The following is a 26,428-nucleotide window of genomic DNA, read 5'->3' on the forward strand; positions in this document are numbered from 1 at the left end:
CGGGGCCCGGGGCAGCGAGCCGGGGGGCGGCAGCGCCTGCTCAGCCCCGGTGTTTGGCGGGAAATGCTGGCGACGCTGCCCCGGGAGCGTCAAAGTGCTGCTACCGCCCGCCCGCCCCCACTACGGCGGCGCCGTGTCCCCCGGGCTAAGCCCCGCGACCAAGGCACAGCCCGGGTGGGAGGGCGGCCCGGGGAGTCCGTGCTCTGTAGCCGCCTCCCCACTCCCAGCACAGGGCTCAGCGGACAGGGCGTGAGCTGGACCCGGGAGGAGGCGTGTCCCGAGCTTCCCCAAGTCCCGCAGCCGCCCGGCCGGGACACGCGGGGAGCAGCATGGCCCGACTCCGCCACCCAGGCTGCTGCTGGGGGCTCATCCTCTTGTGGGCGGCGGCCCGAGCAGGTGAGAGCGGCAGACGGACGGACAGACACCGGCGCTGCCACGGGGGACTCACAGACCGACCCCCTCGGGCAGGGGCTAGAGAGCGAGAGAGACAGCACACAACCCCCAGGGGGATGGACAGGGAGACAGGCCGGGGCCGTCTGGGGGCCAGACAGACACTGCAGCCTGTCGGGCGGGGAGCCCCTGGCTTGGAGTCTGTGCCAGGCACCCAGGGGAGCGTCCCAGCGTGACAGACAGACCCCCGCAGGGCTCCCGCTCCCACCCTGAGCGCAGCGCGGTCTCGCCGGGCAAAGCGCTGATCAGTTCCATGGCTCTGCCTGGCTGAGCTCGTCCCTCTGGGTCTTCGCAGCGACTCAGGTTGTATCAGAAAGGCAGCCGGAGCTGGTAGTGCCTGTCACTGACCTGACCATAGCTACAAACCTTCTTGCTGCTTGCGGAGTTACTCTTCTTAATCTTCTTATTTTCCATACTAAACCCTTCAAAGTGGAAGCAGGTGCCAATTCAGTGATTGTGTTGTGCACCAGGCCCGTTCCCTAGTGAGCCGATAGTTATGATCCTTGCTGCCCAGAAGGATCAGTGGAGTTGAATTGGCATGAAGTCCAAGGTCTGGCCACGATAGGGATGTTTGAGGCAGCCAGCACACATTATAAAGGGATTTAAAACAAACTTCCCCTTGGTTAAGCCCTTCAGTTCTGGTAGGAACTAATGATAGCTAAGTGGTAGTAAGAAAAGATGCAGCACTGCTTCCAGAGCAGGTCATGCCCTGCAGTCAGGAGGGAAGTCAGTACAAAAAGGTTTATTTAGATGCCCATATATCCTTGTGTATAGCTATCATACCCAGTGGAGGATAGTGTTTGTAGGCAGGGAATATTATAGTAAAGAATATGATACAATGTTACAATTTGGAACTTTAATTAATTTTAAAGTTCTGATTTGTGAGTGTATAATAAATATTGTCCTTTTAGCCTCAGAAGTGCCACATATATTACAAATCTGGTGCTTTGTGTCTGTATATTAACTTATTGCCTCCTGCTTGTTGCTTTTACCGTGATTGGTGAGAAAATATCAGGTTATTTTTAAGTAGTTCCCTGTCTATATTACAAAGGAGAGAAGAGATCCTGCACAGAGCTGCTTATCATTTTATGTCTGCATAAGATATTTGTAGCAAAAGTTGTAAGGTTAAAATTAGGTTAATTTAATATCTAAAAGTGCTGTAGCACTTTCAAACTTCTTCATGGATTGCTTTGATTTTTCTGCCTCCAGTTTCTTCTGTCTATTGTCACCACACTTCAAAGCCAAGGGTTGGATTTAACTGATATGTACATTTTTGGTGGCCCCACAATTTTCTGTAGAACTGGAGCTTCTATTTTAAAAATTAATTTCCCACCTATTTTATTTGAGAAACCTTGCAGATATGAATGAATGCTGTGGGTCTAATTGTATGCAGCTAGAAAAAATAGTCCTGAGAAATGTGAACAGTCCAATTAAGCTCAATGGAAATATGAAACATAGTGATGAGAACAGTAGGGATTATTCAGCAATTGGAAGGAAGGAGGAAAGAGAAACTAAAAGGAAAGACTGTAAAAGAAGGGAGGGAGAGACTGATGGAGAATAACATAGAGGACAGTGAAAGGGAGGCCATGGCTGTGGAGGGATAGCGAGGAGAGAAGGAGGAAGTTAAGGCAAATAGCCAATGTATACAAAATACTATCCAGAGTTCAAATTTGCAAGTAGTCTGACATCTCCCCCAGCATGGGAACAATAGAAATATATCAGAGTACCTGATCTTCTCCTAGCTGTTGCTGGGGTTCGCAGGAACCTGGCTTTACCACACATTTTCCAGAATTGTCCTAAATTAGTTTCTTTCTTGCCACAGAACAGTAAAAAAAAAAAAAATCAAGACACTTTTGCTATAAAATGGATGAGAGTCCAATTTTGTGGGAGGAGTGGCGATGGGAAGAGAGGTGCAGCTGTCCTACCTTATCTCAAAGACCTATATTTAAAAGAAAATTATTACATTTGTGTGATTCAGCAGTCAATGGAAAGGTAAGGAAACTCAAAAAGAAACTTGAGATACGGTGAAAGTGTTATAGCCCATATCTGACTGCTTCAACAGCTTTGTATTGCAATGTAGGCAGTGACTACAGGATTACCAAGTAGCTAGTAGAGCTGGTCAAATTGTTGTTTGAACAGTAAATATAGGCCCTTTTTTTTTTTTTTTTTTTTTAAAGAGACTTGTCTAAATAGAACATGAATTTTTTATGAATTGGTTCACTATTCAATATGGGTTGAAGTAGTTTGATAAATTTCAATCCACAATTTGAGTGCTGTTATAGGGAGTATTCAATTGACTACTCCGTAATTGAAATTAGTGATTTAAGATTTCTGATTAACTATGTCACTTAAATCAGCTGGTATTGTTTTTGTTCCCTTTTTTGGGTGACATAACTGTTTTTGACAAACTTTTGTACAAACAAAACTTAACTGGTATGCAGGGGCTGCGGAAGCCATTTAAAGTGTGTGTGGACCTCTTAGGCATTCCCCCATACCCCAAGAGCCTGATTCCCCTGGCCCATGAACCCCTATGCCCAACCCCTCAAAATTTGAGGGAGTGGCCTTGAGACCTGGTGCATGGGGTTGTAATACCACTTAGGTTTGGCCTGGCCAAAAAAGTGGTGAGGCTGGGACCCTGGTGCCCGTCACTCCACAGTTTATGCTGGTATGTATGTTTGTGAAAATCATGCACGAAAGATTCAAAATGCAATACATCATTCACATAGGGTTTGAATGTTTTCTCCCCCGCACACCTCCCCACCATTTGCACGTATCAAGTGGTGAGATGAGATATCTTGCTTTGACATGATAGTGTGGCGGGAATAAACAAGAGTTTGGGTCAGTAATTAAGTCTCCTACTGGAAGAAGGAAAACCCAAGTAGTGTATATCCAAATAAAACAGAAGGTATTGGCCTTAGATTTGTTTCTTAATTTGGAAAGGATTAGGTTTCTTCTCTAATATATGTACAGCATAAAGAACCCTATAAACAAGTACTAGAGATTTTGTTGTACCAATTATATTAGACCAATAAAAATCAGCAGGATCTTATTAAAGGGGACAAGGCAAAGATGCCACATTTATTATTATAACAATTTATGACTAATAACTAATATCTTAATTCTTATACACACACATTATACCTATTACCTATACACACACACACACTCACATTATAATACCTAATACCTATACACACACACATACACACATTCACACACACACACTCATTCATCTGTTCTGCAGCTGCTGCATAGTTACCAGTCCTGAAGATAGCTTAAGTTCATGGCTTGATTTTGCAGCTTGGGTTCGTAGCTTGTGGCAGCTAACTGGCCAGGAAAGCTGGGCACAAGGCTGAGCTGGATCTCTGTTGGGCAGGCACTGATGTCCTTCCATGTTGGCAGCAGAATGTTACCCAGAGTTTCTCATCTCACCCTTCTTTTTTATAGGCTTTTAGTTTGGATTCAAAGTCTATAGGTCTTGCTGTGTCACGCTGCCTCTGGGTTTAGATTGATCACCCATTAATTGCAGGCGTGACTTTCAGCCTTGAACCTGGCTTTGATCTTCCTTCTGTTGTTCTGTTGTCCTTTTCTTTTTAGGGTGGATGCTTCTTACTTTGTTTAGGGCTGTTGTCTAGGTCTTCAGCCGTTGGTATTTGAACTTTATTTCATCAGGACAGGCTGGGGCTGGAGGTTGATTCCATCATTCATACATACCTCATTCACACATCTAAACTAAACTAATAAGATTACAGCAGGGTTTGCAAAAATGAAGGTTGGAGGAAGCTTTTACAAAGTGGAGTGAGTGTTTTAAAATGGGGTTTGAATTACAATATGGAACAGAAGTTACAGTGTAGGCAAGTGTAGTGAATGGTGAACAGAAGTTACATTAATAAAATGAACAATTAAAAACAATTTCATTTATCAGTTCTACAATTTAACATTTGATACATATTTCAGTCTTAAATGTACTTTTGAAAGAGTGTAAACTTCCTATTTTGGGGGAAGGGGTTTCTGAAATCTTATTAGGCAGATAGTAAAAGCAGTATCAAAATACAAACACAAAAATGGAAAACCACCATAAGTTCCTCACTGTGGTTGAATTGAAATATTAAGCTTGACATCTAACCATTGAGCAATGTGTTTGTGGGCTGAAAATGAAAGAGGTACAAATATGTACAAATTCTGCATTTGTGGTTGCCAAGTTGTGCAGAAATTATTTTCACGGAAATGGTAGGTATGGTGTTGTATAATTAATCCTTTGCTTTACCCCACCTAATTTATACTGTCCATCAAACTTAATTGTGGATACTTTTTGTAATGTGCTATTTAGTATATTCAAAGCACTTGAAAAATACACCCAACACCTACTTACCACTACACTGAGGACTAAGCCTGGTAACTTGAGCAAAAAATACTGGTGTTATCACTCCCCCAAAGTTGCAACTCCTGCAGTTTTAAGGAATAAATCCATTGTTTAGTATGTCTAATTTTAAGATAAGGTCCATCATTTAATAAGCTTTTTAAAATATGTAAATCTAACCTACGACTGGCTGAGCAGCAAGAAAAAAAAATAGTAATTAAGCAACACTTGAAGAATTTTACTGGTATTATGAGATGTGCCAAATGGTATTTGAGTAGCTGTGGAGTTGGTTGAATTATGGGGGGGGAAAAAGTCTTTAACTTATTTGATGAACATTAATTACATTTGTCAAATAACATTTACTGAATACTGTTTGACCTGCTTTCTTGGCTTTTCTCCCTACTTACTTTTATTTCTTATAGTAGATTGTGATTTTTTTTCTGGACATCATCAGCAGTGTGTCTCCTCTTTTCCTTCATTCTCCCTCAATCTGTTCTCTCCTTATTTCTCTTCATTGTGTGATCCAGTGTCTTTCATGCATTGTATATCTCTTCTTTTTTCTACACCACCAAATAAAAGAGCATCTCATTTTTAGCATATCCCATTAATCTCTCCCTCTCTCTCATTCTGACCCCCATATCTAGCCATGCAGACACAGGGCTTGGGAATTTTACCAGCAACTGATAACAGAGGACCACTACCTATCAGACACAGACCAATTCAAAGATGGGTAATGGCTTCCACTGTCTAGGGTATCATCAGATGAAAGGCAAACACCATTTAGCTTTGGGGGAAGGGGAGGGTGCTAGGATTAATACTAGAGTGCTGTCTCTGGATCTTTCCTTAGGGAAAGCAGTCTTTCATATCAGCCTCCAGCCAGTATGTATTTACTAAATTTGAAGTCCCCTCCTAACCCTCAGTGACTACTGGAAGGGAGGAGGCATATTCTTGTTTCATTTGCTTTCTCATCCCCATAGTGCCTTGGCTGCTGTAGGGTGCGATAGGAGGTGTCTCCACAAACTACCCTGTCCACAGGTGTTTTTTGTTTTTTTTTGACTCATCCTTAGTGAATAGCTCCAATGTTTGCCTCTAATTGCTACGCAGACCTTCCCAAGCAGCAGCAGAACAGAAACTGACCCAATTGTTATCGATGTCACTGCTGTAATTCAGAATCCTGTGGACTGCAGTGGACACTGACAAGACAGTGGCACTATGTATCAGCAGCTGTGGCACTGAAACTGTTTGCATCACTTACACTTGGTTCCTATTTATCTTTGCAAATACCATGTGTAGAAATTTTATTTATTTATTTATTTTAAAAACACTGCAGAAGTTAATATTATTCACCTGGGAAAGATTCCAGGTCTCCCTGACAAGTTTTCTCAAGTCCTGTGTATGCTATTGATTTTTATAGAAGGTTTATTAATGTGACAAAGGTTCAGAAGAACTATAATTGCAAGGTCCATCACGATGTATCAGTTCTGTGTGTTTGCTTACAGAATAAAATGCTAGTAGTATAGAAAAATTGGAATGGTCTATTTGTTCAAAAAGTTTGGATTATATTGTGATGTAAATTTATGTAAGTGCATTCAGACCTTGCTAGTTTCATGTGTTTAGAAGTGTTACAGGGCAGAGCTAAAGCTGAATAGATTGGCTGCAAGCCAGGTGGAGTAAGTTAAGAAGGACTGGGTGGATCCCTTTAAATGTACTTTTTCAGATTCTTGTAGTAGTGTTTAGGTTTTTTAAAAAGTATAATATTGTTTTTGGAAGTTAGCCGGATTCTGCTGAAACAAACTTAATTTTGTATTGAATGGAGATGTTTGTTGGGCATTTACGTCATTTAAAAAAAAAATCAAAGAATAAATTGGGTTGGCTAATAAGGCCTGTGAGCGGAGAGCACTTTTCTGGCAGTTCTTGTGAGCATATCAAAGCTTGTTTCCCCTTTTGCAGATTGTAGTAAGTCATAGAAGGGGAGGGGTGAGTTGGGGATGGAGGAAGAGAATTAAAACTGCTTGGGGTGTGAGAGTAGTGGATGACAGAGGGGGGAGAGTCTTCTATTCACACCGAAAACTTTATATACTTTAAAGATTTTTATATTTAGAAAATGTTAGTGTCTAGTTTTTAAAAACCTCCAGCTTTCCCCATCCCATACCTACTTTTGATGCCCCCTTTTTGTTCTCCCAGAGTCTATGCACATGCCTACACATACATGCATACCTTCTCCCATTAATAATAAGATTGAACAGTTAATTAGCTCTTTTCAGCTAGTTCAAAGCAATTCTTCACAAAGCCTCTTTCCTCTTTCATTGCCCATTGCCCGCATTTTGAGACCAGGGAGTAAAGCTCTCCATGGCTCCTACAAATCCTACCCTTTCATGCTTTCCCCGGTCTCCTGCCCTCAACCTTATCCATGCATCCGCTAGTTTAGGCTCCAGAATCCATGCAGTCAGCAGCAGGTTGGATTATACTTACAAACATTTAAAAATAAATTGAAAGCCTACTATAATAGCCTCAAAGACAGTTCTGTACCAGTGTGGCCCAGAATTGAGCCATGGATTACAAGAAGGGAGGGCGTAAAGCAAAATAATGCATCTTTCCATTTTGAAGCACCTCTGCACAGACTGTTTCTCTACCTAAGTCTAACTGATTGGGAGTCAGCATCAGGTTTTACTTCAAAGTGTTGATGATTTTTTTTTAAAGGCAAAACAGCAAACAGTTGGTTTGCTTCAAGGAAGAGAACATCTTGCAACATGCAAATCCTCTAATTACTAAATTAATCCTTCAGTGTAAGAACAATAATTAACTTCTCTAGTTGTTCTTGGTTGCTTCCCATTTATTCACTAGGTTAAGGAGGAATAGAGTACTTGCAGTCCTCTCCTTCCAGTTTTTCACTTCCTCTTCTTTGTATCCCTGTTCTTATACGCTCCTAGTTAATGCTTGTCCTTCCTACTGAAGCACCGACCCCATCACATAAGCTCTTTATATTATAAATCTTTACAAGTTCTCCACTAATTCTTCCTCTCCTCCATCCCTTAAAAAATGAAACAAAACGAAAAACCCAAATTGAAAGATTCTACTCTTCAGCAAGGCCAACAAAATAAATATATATATTTGGAATTTGTAGGCCAAGTCACTTTGGAGATATGATTAGTCAGAACAGTCCTAAGAAATTTCTCATCGCTTAGTAAAAATGGTTCTGGGTTGTGACATTCAGGGTATTAGCTTTTTTGAGTAAGGTGTGCCTTGGGGAGCAGGCTGGAAGTCAGACTTCTAATTGGAAGCTAGCTTCTACCGTAGTGATGGAGATGCTAGTGCTGCTCTGTATTGGACCTGTTGTACCATCTGTTTTCAGGAGAATTTGGCTTGTACTGCTGTTTATTAACTCTTGTTCTCTCCCCATTCCTTACCCTTCACTGCTACGTGGTCAGTTTTTGTGAACTCAGCTTGCAGCAGAGTGGATAAAAATCAATGCGTTTTTTTAAAAAACAAACAAAAAAACTCAATTTTTTTTAATTTAAATTGGATTTTTTTTGATAAAATGCTTTTTGAGGAAAAAACCTATCTAAAGATATTTTTAATTAAGATTAAAGCTCAAAACTATCTCATCATGGAATAGGGATTATAAATTCTAATTCTGTAGTATGAGACAATATATTCATGTAATGTTTAAGAAAAGTTTTGTAAATGAGTTCCAATAGTTCGTGGATTAGGGACTCAATCTTATGAGGTTCCAGGGGCTTCTGTATAGATTATTTAAGTTAATTATCTATCTACTCAATAGGACTTAGTTCTCAGACTAGAAGATACCATCAGTGATCCTTAGTTTTCCAGTTCTCAAACTGGATTTGTGTCTCCAGAGATAACATGCTTGTTAACAGCAAAAATATTTTAAAATAAATAATATGTAGAGATGAGAAATAACAGACCTCAACCCTATTGTCCCTCTGCAAATTTGTGTACACAGAGTCAATCTCTTACCTCTCTCTAAAAGTGCAAAGTTTCAAAAAGTTCAGTGAATAGAAGATTGTTGGGGGTGGAATAGATCTGGACAAGGAGAAAAAGTCAGGAGATAAATGTGAGAAGGAAGGGCCAAGCAGTAGAAACAAAAGAGAAACTGTTTGAGCAGAATATTCCAGAAGTCTTGAGGTCTTTCTGAATGTAGCCTTCACTGATTTGAGATCTGTCATGCCATTCTCTCACTAGAAGGGAAAACCTATAATGGCAGCAGGCCGTAAAAGAGACCCAGTTTGGGAATATTTTAATGAAGTTCCTCTACCTGTGGGTAAGACAGGCATGCGTACAAAATGCAAACAGTGCAATAAAAAATGCTAGGCCTGATCGCCCGAATGAAACAACATAATGAGAAATGTTCCTTCTCAGGAGGAAGCTGCGTTGAAGATGTCTGAACATGCAGGATCTTCAGGTTGTTAAACTTTTTTTATTTTGTACTTCTTTCTTAAGGACTGCCTGTCTTCCTTCTGGACTATTCTCGAATTCTCATCTTTGAGCAAAAAATATAGTTGTTGTTCTGTGGTAATATCATTTGATACAATTGTGATAAAAAATATGTAGCTGACATAGGTAGATCTTCCTTTTACAATTTCACCTTTAAAGGTGAATGCAATGAGTAATACTCAATGAGCAGTATGTTAATAATAATTAAATAACTGCATTGACTTATTTTGTTTAGGAGACTCTATCCTCAACATATAGGATTCTGAAGACTATCCACTTTCAAAATCACCATCATTTTCTATAATTTCAGAGTTATCTGCCAATGATAAGGTTTCAGTCACATCAGGTATGTCACACAGCCACAGTATATCACCTGTAGCAAAAAGAAGAAAAAAATCTCCATCATTCAGAAACAACCATAGATAAGTTTGTGATAAGAACCAGCAGATTACAAAAAGAGGTAATTGATGAAAAATTGCCCAGTTTTTTTACGCAACAAACCCTCCTTTCCATATTATTGAGAACCCCACACTTCATTAACATGGTTCACTCATTAAGACCAATATACAATCCACCCAAAAGAGCAGATGTCTCAGGCAAATTGCTGGATAAAGTGTATGAAAAAGAAATTGAGCAGTGTGCAAAAGGTCTAGAGGGTGAAATTGTTAACCTGAGTCTTGATGGGTGGAGCAATGTCCACAATGATCCTGTTGTATGTGCTTGTGTGACAACAGAAGAAGGGAGTGTCTTCTTTACAGAAACAATTGACACATCAGGAAATGCGCACACACAGCAGAATACTTACAAGAAGTAGCAGTAAAAGATATAACAAATTGTGAAAAACATTCAACTGAGCTTGGTCACAGACAATGCTGCACATGTATCCAAGATGAGAAGAAATTATTTAGAAGAGAGTGAAAAGAGTCCCAACCTAACAACATACGGTTGCAATGCTCATTTGATGCACCTCCTAGACAAAGACTTCAGTGTTCCAGAAATAAAGGCTAATGCTGAAATTGCAAAATACTTCCGTAACAACCACTTTGCAGCAGCTGCTCTGAAAAAAGTGGGAGGAACCAAGGTCACTCTCCCACAAGACATGAAGTGGAACTCAGTAGTGGACTGTTTTGAGCACTATATCAAGAACTGGCCTAATCTGGTGACAGTTTATGAACAAAATCGTGAAAAAAATAGATGGCACTGTCACAGCCAAAGTTCTTAACACTGGGCCTAAGAGAAATGTTGAACACATGCTGAGTACCTTGAGGCCTATTTCTGTAGCCTTGAACAAAATGCAGGGAAATAGCTGTGTTGTTGCTGATGCTGTTGAATTTGGAAGGAACTGAGTGAGATCTTAGAAAGAGAAATATGCAATGACAGAGTTAAAGTACAAGCATTTAAAAAACAAATGGGACAAGCACTATCTCCAGCTCATTTTCTTGCAGATATTGTCAATACTCAGTACCAGGTTCAAACCTTAACTGCTGAAGAAGAGGAGTTGGCTATGATATGGACATCCAGGAATCATCCCTCCATAATGCCAACTATAATAAACTTCAGAGCTAAGCGTGAACCATTCAAGAAATATGTTTGCTGATGATGTTTTAAAGAAAGTCACATCAATGAACTGGTGGAAGTCACTTAAGCACTTGGATTCAGAGAATGTTGAAGTGATAATCTCACTTTTAACGGCAGTAGCTGCTTCTGCTGGCGTAGAAAGAATATTTTATTCCTTTGGACTAATTAATTCCAAGTTGAGAAATTGTTTTGGACCTGAAAAAGCAGGAAAGCTTGTTTTTCTTTTCCAGATTATGAACAAACAGGAAAATGAAGGTGAAGATGACTGAGTTAGCTGCAGAATCCACTATTTTAAGTTTCTTATGTTGACCTGGGTGGCATAGTTGATTTAATTTTTGATTTAAAAATATATATTTCATTTAACTATTTTAGTTAAAAACAATTTTAACAAAAACAAACCTGATTTTAAAAAATGTGAATGTTTAACTAAATTCAAAAATTGATATGCTTGTTTTGTTAAAATATTATATGTTTGCTGTTAAAGAAAAACATCCAAAATACATAATGTTGTTTTAAGTTAAATAAAACAGTTTAAATGTCTGTCTGGTGATGTTCTCCTCCTAATATAGCATGGCAAGAAAATCCTCCAAATATTAATGATTAACCTGTTGAACTGGAGATAATTCACCTCCCAATGACTTCATAAATATCTGCTTCAGGTACCTTTGGTACCTGAAATAACCAATCATTCATTTTCTGATATAACTGTAAAACTAATCCTGAAAAGTTTTCAAAATAAATCACTTTAAAATGTATAGTGTGTACCTTCTAAAAATGAAACCCTACATCTATCTCTGAGTTTTGAAGAATATGTATTAAGGTTATAACAATCAACAGGAATGCACTTTTATGTAGAAATCCATGATTAAATTGAATCTTCCTGACTAGTGATTTAAATCATTATTTAAACCAATTTGATTTAATCAGATTAAATCAAATCCATCCTGGCTTGCAGGGATTGTTTGTAACTCTTTTCAGCACTACCTGCTTACCAGCCTGATGAAACCAGCTCTTGTTTTCATGGTCGTTCAGCCCCTGTGAGTCTCACCTGACAATGGGCAGTACCGATACATTATGTATTACCAGATGAAAACTAAGGAGATTTAAACTTTCTTCTCTGCAATATGTGCTTGAAGAAATGTCAAGCCTTTCATGTCTCAAAGCACCCTCTATTTAAGCCTCCGTCCACACTAATCAAGCAACACTTTTTAAAACATTTACCCAACTGCCATTTGAGAGGGAGTACTGGAGTGGTCCCCTTCCCAAATATACATATTTGCATTTTGTTTGTGTGTTACACACAAAGTACCTGATATGCACAGAACTCCTGTAACAGTGAGTCTGGAAAAAGAGAAATTTAGTTCACTGGCAAATAATAACAAGAGCTGGGCTTTAAATTTTGATTCAAGAAAGCTGTATCGCTTATGTAGCTGAGCATTATGAACACTGACATGATGAGAAACAGTTATTGCTCTGTCTCACTGAACACTACACTGGCCAAGAAAGTGTTTCTGATTGTAAAGTTACAACCTTTTAAAGTAATAAACGCTGAAGTAAAAATAATGAAAACTGCCTTAAAGCAACTGAGTTATCACAGTGTCAGAAGTGCTTGAGGAAGAGCTTAGCAACTCAGAAAATATTTTTTTTTTATTGAAAAACTTCATTGTTTATGATGGAAAAAAATTACTTCTTAACAGGCTATTTTAAGGCACTGAGCAAAATGGGTGCATTTTGAAATCAAGCTAGGTATCCAATTATGAATGCCATTACCTACTGCCTTTGCAAAGCATTAGATATTGTGCTGATACTCATATCTTAGTTATTTTTATGTTGCCAATCTTCATCGTATGAATGCTAAATATGGTGAGATTCTCAGGGATGTCCATGCTGCATTCAACTCTCTGCTTGGCAGGTTTCTTAGTGTGTTTCTTTTATTTTTCTCTCCTCTGTTTTCCCTTGTCTTCAGTTCATGCAGGAAACCTTTTGCACAAAGGTGAGTCATGTATTTTGTTCTGAAAATTCAGCCTTGGGCTTAGTCTTATCTCTTCTAGAATAAGGTTCCATGGTCAGTAGCCTTTGACCAAAAATGCCTTGTCTGTAGCTCTTGCAAGTTTTGTCCTTGGCACCATTAGCTGTATTGACCTAGAGGAATGCAGGCAGTGTTTTCCGCTCTCACATATGTATCATAAGTAACACAAATTTGGCCCTTGCTGGAGCCAGTCTTACCCATGAGGTGAGAGGCTCATCCTTCAAGTGATTTTTTTCAGGCTGTCTGAAGAAAACCCTCTCTGATTGCCTTCCCCCATGTCCTCACCTCCTGGGGAGTGAGTTTGTACAGTCACTCAATGACAGATGCGGTAGAAGACTTGCAAAACACTTCTCTCCTCAGGAGCCAAGAAGGTTTTAGAGGAGGGAAAGAGAGCAGCCAATACTATTTACTCAAGAGAGAAAGGGGAGGAGAGAACAAAAATTACCCAGCAGTTCAGAGTATACTGCTCCCTCCCTTCTTGTGAAAAATGGGTCAGTGTTCTCTCTGTTCCTCTATCCTCCCCTTCCTTCTTCTGTAACGCTCCCATACCAGGCCTGGGATGGAGGGATGGAGGAGAAGGTGGCCCTCTTGGAGTTGCCCTCTCCCAAGGCCTGCAAGGGGGTGTTTGTGAAGATCCACTGGAGCTGACCCACTCCCAGGTGTGTGCGCATGTGCCTCTCTCTCTCTCTCCCGCTGGAGTTTTTCTCCAACTTGGTCTAGATTGGGATGAAGAACCTACACAGGAGGAGCAGAGGTGTGCTGGAGTAAGGGGCACATATGGGGTAGTGAGGCAAGAGGTGTGCAGAATTGTGTGGGTGGGTGTGTGGAGTTGATGTGTAAATGGGATAAGTGTGAGGACTGGGGATTTGTCACAAAATAAGTTGTTTTGGGGTTGAGAGTGCAATGTTGATGTGGGGACTGGGACATAAAATTACCTGTGATGGCCAAAATTGTATTTCTCACTGTAAATTGGCAGTGTGAATTAACACACATTGGAGGCGGACAGGGGAAGTTAGAACACAGCTCAGTAATCATTAAAATAATAAAAAAAAAACCATTACAATTTATGAGACAACCTCATAATTTTGGGGATTCTGACTCCTGATTTTTGAACTTTTGGCGTTTGCAGTACTGTGCAGGTGTCTTGATAGGTTGTGAATGGAGACCTGAAGTTATCAGGTCCCATGTCACTGAGGGCTGAAAGATGAAGGCTGGGATTTTCAAAAGTATTCAGCATTGGTCTTTTGCCATTGACTTCCTACCAGAGCAGAGTTAGGCTAACTCTGAGCACTTTTTGAAAATGCCAGCTGAAGATCAGTATTTTGAATTGGTAGAATAAGTGAATAGGGACAGATCATGGAACAATACTGTGATGTGCTCTTGGCATCTTTTCCTGTATTCTGTACAGTTGGGTTTCTGTGCTGCCTCCACCTTCAACCTCTGATCCAGCGATTTAGAACAGTCCAGGGGTGGGCAAACAATGGCCCGTGGGCCAGATGTGGCCCACAGGACCATCCTGCCCGGCCCCCGAGCTCCTGGCTCAGGAGGCTAGCCCCCGGCCCCTCCCCTGCTGTTTATCCTCACCCACAGTATTGGCTCGCTCACTCCGCCACCGGCATAATGCTCTGGGTGACGGGGCTGTGAGCACCTGGGGCAGTGCAGCTGCAGAGCCTGGCCTGACCTGGTCTCTGTGCTGCATGGTGGCTGTGGCAGTGGCAGCGTGGCCCAGCTCCAGCTGGGAGACACAGTGGTAGTGCCGCAGCCACCAGTTCTCCAGGCAGCACGGTAAGGGCACAGGGAGCGGGGTTGGGGGGTTGGATAGAGGGCAGGGGAGTTCAGGGTGGTGGTCAGGGGGCAGGGATATGGGATGGTGGTCGAGGAGAGGAAACGGGGTTGAATGGGTTCATCATCAACTGTTTGTAGATTGCTTTTAATATCTCTTGTTGTAGGATTTCTTCTGAGTCAGGTATGGGAGCATCTTTTTTTTCTATATCAGGACTCAGCTGTGGCTGATGCAGGAAACTATGTCCATAATCTTTTCAATACATAGCAAGTGATATAGCATTAGCTGCTTCTTCCCATCTCTGCCCTGCCAATGAGCCTGGCCTTAGCTCTGTTCCTCAAAGGCCATCTCTAGGTCTGAGTAGGTAGTCTGGTTTTTGCAGCTTTTCATTTTTTTCCCCCTTTAAGATTGTGAGCAGAGGTATCAGATGTGGTGAGCCAACCAGTCTGTCCAGTTGTCTGTTACTTAAGTCAGCAAACAGGTATCTGATGATAATTATTCTAGGTCATTAATTATAGATTGAAACTAGTGACCTAGAACTGGTTGGCTGCATAAACTTCACTACCAACTGTCTGATCCATCTTGTTCTCCACAAGGGATTGGGTATCTCAGTGGAATGAGGTCCCCACACTTATTGCTGGAGACATGTAATACAACATTCTAACTTTTTCCTCCTTGGTTTTTGTTTGCAGAAATCCGCTATGCAACTGTATATTGGATGAAAACTGAGAAAACAGTCCAGGTCAAAGATGTATTGGACAAGAATGGAGATGCCTATGGCTTTTACAATGACACCATACAATCAACAGGGTGGGGGATTCTGGAGATCAGAGCAGGCTATGGGAGTCAGTCCATAGGGAATGAACGCCTCATGTATGCAGCTGGCTTTTTGGAGGGCTATCTCACAGCTCCGTAAGTAAGCTAACTTGAAAAGTACTCCGTAAATACGTCATTTCAGTGCATGATTCTATCAGCTTTTGTCCCTCTCTATTTTGATGCATATAAGTTAACTATAATATTAACACTTATCACCTTTCATCCAAAGATTTCAAAGTTAGTCTGTTTTTTAACAAAGAGTCTCACAACAGCTTGGAGAGAGAGATGAGTATTAAACCTATTTTACTGATAAGGAATTGAAACACAGAGCTTAACTAACTTTTCTAAAATCCAGCAATTGGAATGCAAGCCAGGAGTCCTGTGTCACATTTTCCCCAAGTAGATCACAAATGAATGAATTAGTCATTCTTTAAAATTAGCTCTTAAGGAGGAATATGTACATCTTCTTCCCTTCCTTTCCTTGTTCAAGTGCTGGAAGAACCCCAGTTAACATAAGGCAGTTGTTCTCCCTTGGGACATGTGCATAAGTCTTCCATGTTGAAATCTGAACACAAATGGGGGCATCTCAAGCTGTAGTTTCTTCCCCGTCTAACTGCCTGCCACATTCATCTCTGTGCAATCGGAGGGTCTGTTCTCCAAGAGCCAGCGTTGTCTGAATTTTCTCCCATAAGAGATAGGTAAGTCTCTTTATGCCCTTGTTCTCTCCTTTTGCACACAGCTGTGACCAGGCAGCTTAACTGCCTCTTTTAAAGGTTCTCCTCTTCTGATAACAGCAAGTGGAAAGCATAACAGTCTGTTCCAAGATGCCGAAAGCTTTACTTGCATCATGAACAACTGCTCAGCTGTCAGGCATCAGGCTACAGCAAAATAATCTAAATAGACCAGCATGCTCTATTTCACTAAGGAGCACATAGGAAGGTTCTGTGTTTCAGAAAACTATGAAAATTTTTTTTGATGAAAAACTCAGAGGTGCTGGTGCTCTTCTATTATATCTTATCCTTTACTGTATGTGTTCTGCTGTGCTTTTTCTTAACTTGTTATAAACAAAATGACTTACAAATAAAGGAGAATCAGTACTTCATCCCTCCTCTCCCCCCCACACTCCTCCACTCTTAAAAGGAAATAATCTGGCTATTCCTGTGTTCATTTAGTGCCCTGGACACTGGTTAAAATGAGGACAACTTTTTTTTTTAGCATTGCACCCAAAAACTGTGCCTTACCTGGTATTATGAGGAAGCAGGGAGGGGGAAAGTAGTTTTATTTTCTTCTTCATTTCAATGGAACATGATAGGCCCCAGAGAGCAAACTTTAAACTTCAAATATGATTGGTCAAACGTCTCTCTGGTACGTTCTCACTGAGCCGGCATCCTGTTAGTGATGCTCCTCTTGATTTCAAGAGGTAAATTGAAATTCTCCTTTGGACTGTACCTTGAGATTCTCAGTGCGGTTTCATGATTGCCTTACATTTTGTCCTAGGTAGAATAGAAAAGCTTTAACTTAATTTAATGAGCTGATTACTGCTTCAGTATGACACCATTATAAAGCATGAAAGACTTAGACATTTCATTAAATATCAGAAGGCAATTAAAAAACATCACTTGAGTCCCTGAACTCCTTCCTCCCTTGTGTGTCTCTGATTTGTGCAAGGAGGCAGGGCCTCTCAAGAAGCTACAAGTCCCTGATTCTGCACTGATTTGGTGAGTGAGCAGCCTAGAGATGCCACTGGTGTAAAGTCTGCCCTATGTTGCTGGACATTCACTGGGTGTGGCAGATAGAGGGGTCTGTCGGGCTGGTTACAACTCCTTGATTACCTGCCCTGGCCCAAGCACTTATTAGAGCAACCTGGGAGCTTCTCTGACTTGCTTATCTGGCTATCATCCCCAGGGGACCATCTGCCAGCTGGAATGTATTGCACTCTGGCCATTCCCCTTCCCTGTCCCCAGCATGCCCTTTCCGCTGGGGACTGAGGGGGAGAACCATGTAGGGGCCCACTCTGCTGGTTCTCTGCCTGCTGGGGGAATCCCCAGAAGGGGAGTCATGGTGAGTCTCTGCTTTGTGCTACCTGAGTGGTACAATGGGAGCAGAGCAGAGATGAAAGTTTTCTGCTTACAAGAGACATAAGTGGTGCATAGGCCCTCTGCACAGGAATGCATTTCACCTTCAGAGAGGAACTGGGAGTAAGGCTTGCAGATCTTGCAAACCTATTCCTCCCAGTCAGGGTTGCCCTTTTGGTGAAATGACCTAGGATTGTCGCAGGCTTTAACAGAAAGAAGTCTGGCCTTGTGACAAGTGCTCAGCATGATCATATGCAACCCAGGTTACGTACTTGGCTCTGATGTATTGCTCTCAATGCTAGGTAGGAGCTCCCTACACGGATGAGTGGCTTAGTTCTGCTCACTCTGGATCCCAGCAAAGCTCTTGGCAATTCCCATCTGTTCCTCTTTCTCAAAACAGTACAGCCAGAGAGAGTCTTTGGTGCTCTAGAAGTGTGCAGGACCCCTTCTTCCCTCTCTAAATATACATTTTTTGCTGAGCTATTTAGCTAATCCATTGAGGAAGAAACACTTGGTTAACCGGTAAGTAAAACACTGTTAGATGTCAGTTGAGTTTTTCACAAGCTATCAGATCAGCATCTACCTGATTGCTTTCTTGATCCCAAATGAGATCATCTTCCAGTTACCCATTTGTGTCATACTTTCAATTAATGTGCTAGGACATCCAAGATGCTACTGACCTAAAGCATGCTTGAAAACAGAAGTTTCATTATAGGGATACTTTAATCTCACTCTCTCATCTTTTTCCATAATAAGACAGTTTGAGTGGGTAGTGAGCTATGCCATTTATACTCTGAAAAGTCTTATTACATGCCTCATGGTTTGTCTTGTACCAGAGATGCAAAGGTAATAGAGTGATAAAGAAACAGCTGACTTGCGAACTGTGCTGCTTATCTGTTACTATTCAGGAAGCCAGAATTGAAAGAAATGAAGGGAAAATGGCAGAAAATAACTTTTGACACTTATTTTTTCAGGCGTATGTATGACCATACTTCAAACCTGTATCCGCAACTAATTAAGAATCCCACCGTTCTAAGCAGAGTTCAGGAGTTTATGAGGTATGTACTGAGTTACTAGAAATGTGATTCTTGAGTTCATGGCTTAGAAATAAAAGAATGATGGAATCCTCAGGTCTTTCAGCAGAGTTTGTTGATCTTGTTTGTTTGCTAAAGAGGAAGTATTGGCTCCTTCTGTTATGATTATGTGTCTAACAAGAATAAGAAGTGCAAACATATACTGAGAAGGGAATATGTCCTGTTCCCCATTCTGTTCCTTCAAAGAGGCATTTGCACTAGCACTGCAAACAGGTTTAATTAATGCCAACTAACTCACAAGCTTCCTGTATTCAATAACTTTATGGACAAGCTTGTGTATTGAATACCACATTGGACTATCTCTTGGCACTTGTAATTTTTCTATGTGTATTTCCCACTGTAGACATTTTGTGTAGTGTATATTCTATAAGGTCAAGCACATTGTACATTAGTTACCAAGTGCTGGAATCTCTCACACCTGTGAGAATCAGGAATGACTTTGTTCAAGTCAATGGAGTTACACTAGTATAAAACCGGTGCACATGGGAAGAAAACCAGGCCCTAGATTGGGAGGCTCAGCATTTGGCCTACCTTATTTACTTCCTTAGGTTCATGTGTTGATATATTTTCTATTTTCTTTCTTTGACTACAAATATTTCTGCAAAACCTCAGCCATTTCTGTAAGCTGTGCCTTTTGCCCATCTTGATGCTAGGAAGCGATGGCTCCACGGGTCGCACGCTCGGCCACCATGTCAAGGTTCCTTCCCCGCTCTGAACTCTAGGGTGCAGATGTGGGGACCTGCATGGGAACCTCTAAGCTTAATTACCAGCTTAGATCTGATTTTTCTGCCACCACCCAAATCATTTAAGAGTTATTTGGGAAACTCTGTCTACCTTCCCCCCTAGAATATCTCCCTCCCAAGTACTATAACCCTTCCCTGGGTAGCCTTAAGAGACTCCTCCACCAATTCCCCGGTGAACATTGATCTAAAGACCCTTGGATCTTAAAACAAGGAGAAATTAACCTTTTCCCCCACCAGTTCCTAGTGAGTGCAGATCCAACCCCCCTTGGATTTTAAAACAAGGAAAAATCAATCCGGTTCTTAAAAAGAAGACTTTAATTAAAGAAAGAAAGGTAAAAATCATCTGTAAAATCAGGATGGAAAATAACTTTACAGGGTAATCAGATTCATAGAGCCCAGAGGAACCCCTTCTAGCCTTAGATTCAAAGTTACAGCAAACAGAGGTAAATCCTCTTAGCAAAAGGGAACATTTACAAGTTGAGAAAACAAAGATAAAACTAACGCGCCTTGCCTGGCTGTTACTTACAAGTTTGAAATATGAGAGACTGGTTCAGAAAGATTTGGAGAGCATGGATTGATGTCTGGTCCCTCTTAGTCCCAAGAGCGAACAACCCCCAAAACAAAGAGTATAAACAAAAGCCTCCCCCCCCCCCGTCAAGATTTGAAAGTACCTTGTCCCCTTATTGGTCCTTTGGGTCAAGTGTCAGCCAGGTTACCTGAGCTTCTTAATCCTTTACAGGTAAAAGGATTTTGGTGTCTCTGGCCAGGAGGGATTTTATAGTATTGTTATACTATAGCTGGTATAATTATAAAGGCTGTTCCCTTCCCTTTATAGTTATGACAGTGCCTTTTGCACATCTTGATGCTAGGAAGCGATGGCTCCACGGGTAGCATGCTTTCAGTAGTTCTGGACCGCACACTAGGACTTGTGCTTGTGGCTCATGCTGTTATTGCTGCACATATAAGTAGTGATCCCTCTCATAAGGTACTACATTAAAGGCTTTATTTTTTTTTTTGGCCTGTTCAAGAAGAAGTTAAGGATCCCAATGCTTCCTTACTACCCCTCTAACCCCCAGCCCTCTTTCCTCAATGAAAAGAATAGCAGGAAATCACTATGCCCTGGCAGAGATTCCAGGTGAAGTTCTATGCTGCATCTTAGCACTGCAGGTGTAGCCCAAGGAGGTGGATGGGGATGAAAGTGACTTTATACCACCATTGCATGGCCCAGATTATGGATTGCTGTGGGAACTGATCTGCTTTACAGCAACCTTTTCTGGGCTGCCTACAGGTTGCTATACAGTGCAGAAAACTTGTGAGAGCTATGACCATGCCCCGAAATGTTCCCAGGATGCACACCATTGGGGCATCGTAGGGCCATTTATGTCAGCCCTACCCTGCACAGCACCGGGGGAATTCGGCTGCAGTCATTTTATACTCCTGTATGCTTACCAGACTTGGGTAAAGGGGCCGGAGCAGGGGCCAGAATTTGGTCTGGCCTGTTTTAACGAAATATAGTGTTTTATGTTCTAAGCTCTGTCTGGGAGGTGGAGGGGAAGGGGAGGGGGATAGACAGCTATTGCTGAGCATCACTATCACAACTACATTTGCCCATGGTTAATTCACTCTATTATTTAGTTAATTACGATGTAAAGTGTTGTTCTTTGTAGGATACATGGAATATCAAGAGTGCTCTGTAAAACCAATTTTTTTTTCCTTTGCAGGAAACAGGATCAGTGGACCAGACAACAAATCAAAACTAAAAAGGATGACCCCTTCTGGAGGCATGCTGGCTATGTTATTGCACAGCTGGATGGACTGTACATGGGAGCCCAAGAATGGGCTAAGCACCACAAGCGAAGAGTAAGACTGATGAAGCTCTCTAAGTGATTCTAGGGGGAGAAGGGAAGGATAGGGTAACTTAAAGTCAAAGACATAGGAGATATTTAAAGACAAAGGTCTCTGCTTACCTATTCTGCCAGGGCCGGCTCCAGGCACCAGCTCAGCAAGAAGGTGCCTGGGGCGGCCAAGGGGAAGAAGTGGAACGTCAGGGTCTTTGGTGGCAATTCGGTGGCGGGTCCCTTGGTCCCTCTCGGAGGGAAGGACTGGCCACCGAATTGCCACTGAAGAAGAAAGTGGTGCAGTGGAGCAGGCGCCGATCTTGGCTTCTTTTTTTTTTTTTTGCCACTTAGGGTGGCGAAAACCCTGGAGCCAGCCCTGTATTCAGCATACAAAGCTTCCATTAACATTAGTGGATGTTCGGTATAGATGATGTAACAAACAAATCTTCAGTGCAGATCAGAGAAGTGTTCTCTAAAACTGATTTGCAACTCTGTCCTCTTGAATGCTGGTTGGGTTGGGAATGATTTTAGAATTCACACTCAAATTGGAAGATTGCTTTCTTAATTGGTTTGTGGGCAAATAATTCTTGGGTGTTCAAAGTGGCAAGAATACTGTGAATAAAAAATTGGGAGGTCACTAAAGCTTTCACCTTTATTTTCAAAGGTAACTTTTAAAAAAAACTCTTTGAAGCCCTGGATTTCTTTTTAAAAAACTAGTCTTTCATTTTAGAGTATGTGTGACAGTATTATGGCAGAGCTGTTTGTGATTCATATTAGAATTTGTATTGGAAGTATCATTACCAAGATCCAGATCATCAGCTGGTGTAAAACAGTGTAGCTCCATGAACTTTAATAGAGCTACAATAATTTAGAACAGCTAAGGATCTATCCCAAAATGTCTAATGCATTTCACACAGTGACAGCAAGGACTTCAGTAACTGACCTTTTAAACTTTGCCTAAGAACTGCAAGGAAGTGGGCAGGTTGGGGGTGGTGAACTGCAAAGCAGAAACATTTTAAAATAGTAAAGCCCCCCCATACCTTTTTCCCCCCCCCCCCTGTAGAATTTGCTTTGGGCCTTTATTGCAGGGGAGGCCAGAGAGTGAAACAGAATAAGGACAGTGTCCATTCCAAAGGGGAGGATCCACAGGACCTCAAACACCCAACAGATTTTGGGGGACAACTAATAAAAGAACAGGGACAGGAGTGTAGTCAAAGGGTCATAAGAAGGGAGCCTGATGGGGACACTGAGCAGAGAATCCTGGACAGAGCCCACTGGTCCTTGAAGGCGTCAAGGGAGCCATTGGACGCTGCCCAGAGGAACTCTGCCTGGATGCGTGAACGGACAGAGGATCGGAAACAAGCCCCACAGTCACAGGAGTCTCCATTGGCCAACCTCCTCTCCCTGGTTTTGTAGATGGCCTTTTTAGCCAGGACGAGGAGGAGGTTGACCAGGAGGTTGTAGGCCAGTGTAGCAGGGTGGTCCCCTGCTCCTGTCTTGAAGGGCTTAAAACAGCCCGGAAGAGGGCTGTGGCTGGGGCAAGAAGCCTGGGCTGATTGGGGAAAGTAGGCTCAACTGTGGCCATGCTCCAATCAGGCCCAGCTGGCCCCTATAAGAGGCTGGGAGCCAGAAGCCTCTCTCTGTTTGTAGAGGGAGATGGGCCTGGCTGCAGGGAGCTAGAGACAGGGTACCTGAGTGAAGCAGGGCTGGGGAAAGGCTGAGGAATTCTAGCCTGGAAAGCCCCAGGCTGTGGCCTAGCACAAGATCAATGGGTACTGGGGGTTGCAGAGGGCAGCCCAGGGGTAGGCCAAGGCAGCAGGTCCAAACCCACCTTGCCAGTTATGAGTAGGCTGATACTGCAGTCTGCCCCAGGGCGTGGGGCTAGATGATGACTGGCAGTAGACTGATACTGAGGCAAGGTGGGGATAGTGGGTTGGGGGTTCCCTAGGGAGGGGAGACCCTCAGACTGAGGGGTTATTGCCAGGGGGCAGCACCCCAGACAACAGGGCACTGGGTCCAGGGAGGGACATGGGGGCCAAGAGGACAAGTGGATCACTGGCCTGCAGAGGGTGCTCCTGGCTGGAAAAAGAGCTAATTCCCAGGAGTCAGTAGCAGGAGGTGCTGCAGGGGTGAGTCTGAACATCTAGAGCCAGAATTGTTGAGATTATGTTAAAAAAGCTTGACTCTCAGACAAGAGTGCACAAGCATTCATAACTGGAGCCCTACCAAATTCACGGCCATGAAAAACGTGTCACGGACCATGAAATCTGGTCTCCCCTGTGAAATCTGGTCCTTTGTGTGGTTTTAGCCTATGTTATACAGTTTTCATGGGGGAGACCAGTGTTTCTCAATTTGGGGGTCCTAAACCAAAAGGGAGTTGCAGGAGGGTCACGAAGTTATTATAAGAGGGTGGTCACAGTATTGCCGCACTTGCTTCTGTGCTGCTTTCAGATCTGGGTGGCTGGAGAGCAGCAGCTGTTAGCTGGGCACCCAGCTCTGATGACAGTGCCTTGCCAGCAGCAGTGCAAAAGTAAGAGTAGCAATACCATGCCATGCCAGCCTTACTTCTGTGCTGCTGCCTTCAGAGCTGGGTAAAGGGGAAGTCGGCATCTATGGTGAGTTTGCTAGGGCCCTAACTATACAGAATCCTTTGGATTTTAAAAGGATTTGCTGCAGAAATTTGATCAGTGTCTTCAGGCTCTCCCAGAATCCTGAAGATGAGATGCTAATTCCTAAGCAAACTGATTCATCAGAAGACTTTAGACATGTAGGAGTATGCTTGTGATATCCCCTTTTCTCCCTCTCCCCTGTCTCCCTAGGAGTTCCAGGTTCTGGGTGATCATGACTTAAAGCCACATGGGGGATGTTCCAAAGCACTCAGCATTGGCCTAGGCCTGCTCCCATTGAAGTCATTGGGAATTTTACCATTGATATCAGTGGGGGAAAGACTTAGACCAGCACTGAGCGCTTTTGAAAATCCCATGCAGACAGTATACAAGTATTGTGCTGATCCAGTCAGCAATGGTGTATGCATCATCACAATCACTTGCCTTGTACACACTGCCAAAGAACATGGGCCTTTTAAGTAGATCACTGTGAAGGGGTCAACCCACTGCTGGAGTTGCTCCTTATGGTCAGGTATGGCAGCTCTCATCCTGTCTGGCACCCCCTGCAGACAGATCCTCTGGAGGTCAGCCTCCGCCTGTGATGATCCTGCAGCCAGGTCATGATTTAAGTCCACCCATTCCAAGGTGACATACAGTTCAACAAAATAAAAGTCCAGTCCTTATATGTGATGTCTGGCTCCAGTGCTGGGCCTTGTGGTCCTTTCCCCTTCTCTGGCCTCATGCCACCATACGAGTGGCTTGTATGGGAACCCAGGCACACACACTACACCGCTTCCCAACTCGGGGAACCTATAACCAGCAGCCAAAGACAGCTCCATCTCACTTCTTGCTGCCACCTCCATGGGCTTCTTCCTACTCAGCCTCTCAGGCCTTCTCCCCTGCAATCTCTCAGTCCAACTCTTGATTATTTTTGAAAGTGGTTTCTCATGTGTAATTTAATATAGAAACTAAATTATCATATGTACAGACTCCCAGGACCCTCTTCTGCGTACATCACACTGTTGAGTTCTTAAAAAAAACCTCAACACTTGAGTCATCCCACTCTTTATAGACCTGAGGTACCTTGCTTGCCCCTCCCTGCCATATCTTTTCACTAAAAAATGTGAGAGGATAAAGCAATATAATAAAAGTTAAATGTATGTCTCAGCCTTCCGCCTCTAAATCACAGCCAGTATTAGGCTCACCTGCTATACAAGATCTTAGCTGTGTGGGGAAGTTTTGCTTATTATTGGAACTTTTGGCAAAGGTTTTAGTTTTGGAAAGTTTTTTTTCCTTCCCTTTTGTGCACAAAGCAGTGTATTACATTCTTTCTGATGATGATTTCCACTGCAAAAGCAGAATGGTCCGAATAGCTCGTGGGCAATACAGTTCTCTATTTGACTTGCATGTGAAAATGGGTAGCAATTGAGAGAATACTGTTCTCTTCTCTTCCATCTCTCCCCAGCAGTCTCTCTTCAGAGAGGCCAGCTTAATGGTTAGGAACAAGGCTTCATGGAGGTACTGTACTTCTTTCCTACCTGAATGCTTCCCCTTGCAAATCTCCCAGTCTTATTCCTTGAGGCACAAGCACTCTGTGACCCTACTGAGCCTTGTCTACACTAAGGGTATGATAACAACCATGGAGGATTTTCTAAAAATTACCCTGGAGTCAAGAAGGCTTAAGATTAGACTTCTGTTTAAATGTTTATCTGGAAGAGGCCAGGGGAGAGACTACCAAATGATAGGTTACAAATGAACAGTGAATTAGATCACTCTGGTCTCCTAAAGCCAGGATGGGATTTTTGAAAGTCCTTAGTCTAGTTTCTGGTGACTGGCTCTCTCTATTAACCAGTCTGAGCAAGTAGTTTCACATTTGGCTAGTATCACTAAGCTTACCTAACTCCCCAGGCATCATTCATCTCCATCCTCAGGATGTGTTTTATCAAAGGGTTTGTATGCACAGGGAAGTTAGTATGGTATAGCGAAACACATTAGTTATTGTGAGCTTTTATTTCTCATGTAGACAAGCCCAAAGTCTTTGAGATCTGAGTGCTCATCTGGGTCATTAATAAAGGCATTTAGATAAATGTACAACTGACTTAGTTTTCAAACCTAATAGTACAGTATCTGCTGATTCTGGGTTTTCTGTACAGGTACAACAGGTTTTAATAATTCTTGTTAACCTCTCCTTTTCTTCCTTAGTTGTTTTCTCTGTAGCAGTATTCCAGTGTCAATATAGTGTCATTGCAAAAGCATTATGTGAACATGTGAATATTTTATATAAAGGGGATAACTTAATGATTCCTTTGGGGGTGAAAGAAAAATGAACTTTTATTAACAGCTGAATTTGCTCACTCAGTCACTTCTCCATCTGAAAATATATATATATATATTTTTTGATCTCTTTGCCTCCCAGCCCCTGAGTGTCTTTGATGTCCGCTTCCTGAATGCAGTTGGAGATCTACTGGACCTTATTCCTGCATTATTCACGTATTCAGCAGTGGGTTGGTATAAGGGTGACCCAGCAGGCTTTGGGAGATATCAGTGGGACATGGGTCACTGCTCTGCTCTTATCAAGGTAAGGGCAATGCAATTTTTCAT

At 42.3% G+C, this 26,428-nt stretch overlaps 1 protein-coding gene across 1 annotated transcript in view; it reads left to right on the top strand.

Moving 5' to 3' along the window:
- The first annotated feature begins 260 nt into the window (after nt 1-260).
- The window catches only part of PLBD1 (phospholipase B domain containing 1), a 54,156-nt gene continuing 27,988 nt past the window's right edge, over nt 261-26,428 (top strand). Inside the window, exons 1-5 of the mRNA XM_030548039.1 lie at nt 261-396; nt 15,348-15,567; nt 18,521-18,604; nt 21,105-21,243; nt 26,244-26,405. Of these exons, the coding sequence (XP_030403899.1) occupies nt 330-396; nt 15,348-15,567; nt 18,521-18,604; nt 21,105-21,243; nt 26,244-26,405 (672 nt within the window). The 5' untranslated portion in view covers nt 261-329. The remainder of the gene's footprint in view (nt 397-15,347; nt 15,568-18,520; nt 18,605-21,104; nt 21,244-26,243; nt 26,406-26,428) is intronic.

Source organism: Gopherus evgoodei, chromosome 1 (assembly GCF_007399415.2).
Source record: "Gopherus evgoodei ecotype Sinaloan lineage chromosome 1, rGopEvg1_v1.p, whole genome shotgun sequence".
NCBI lineage: Eukaryota > Metazoa > Chordata > Testudines > Testudinidae > Gopherus > Gopherus evgoodei.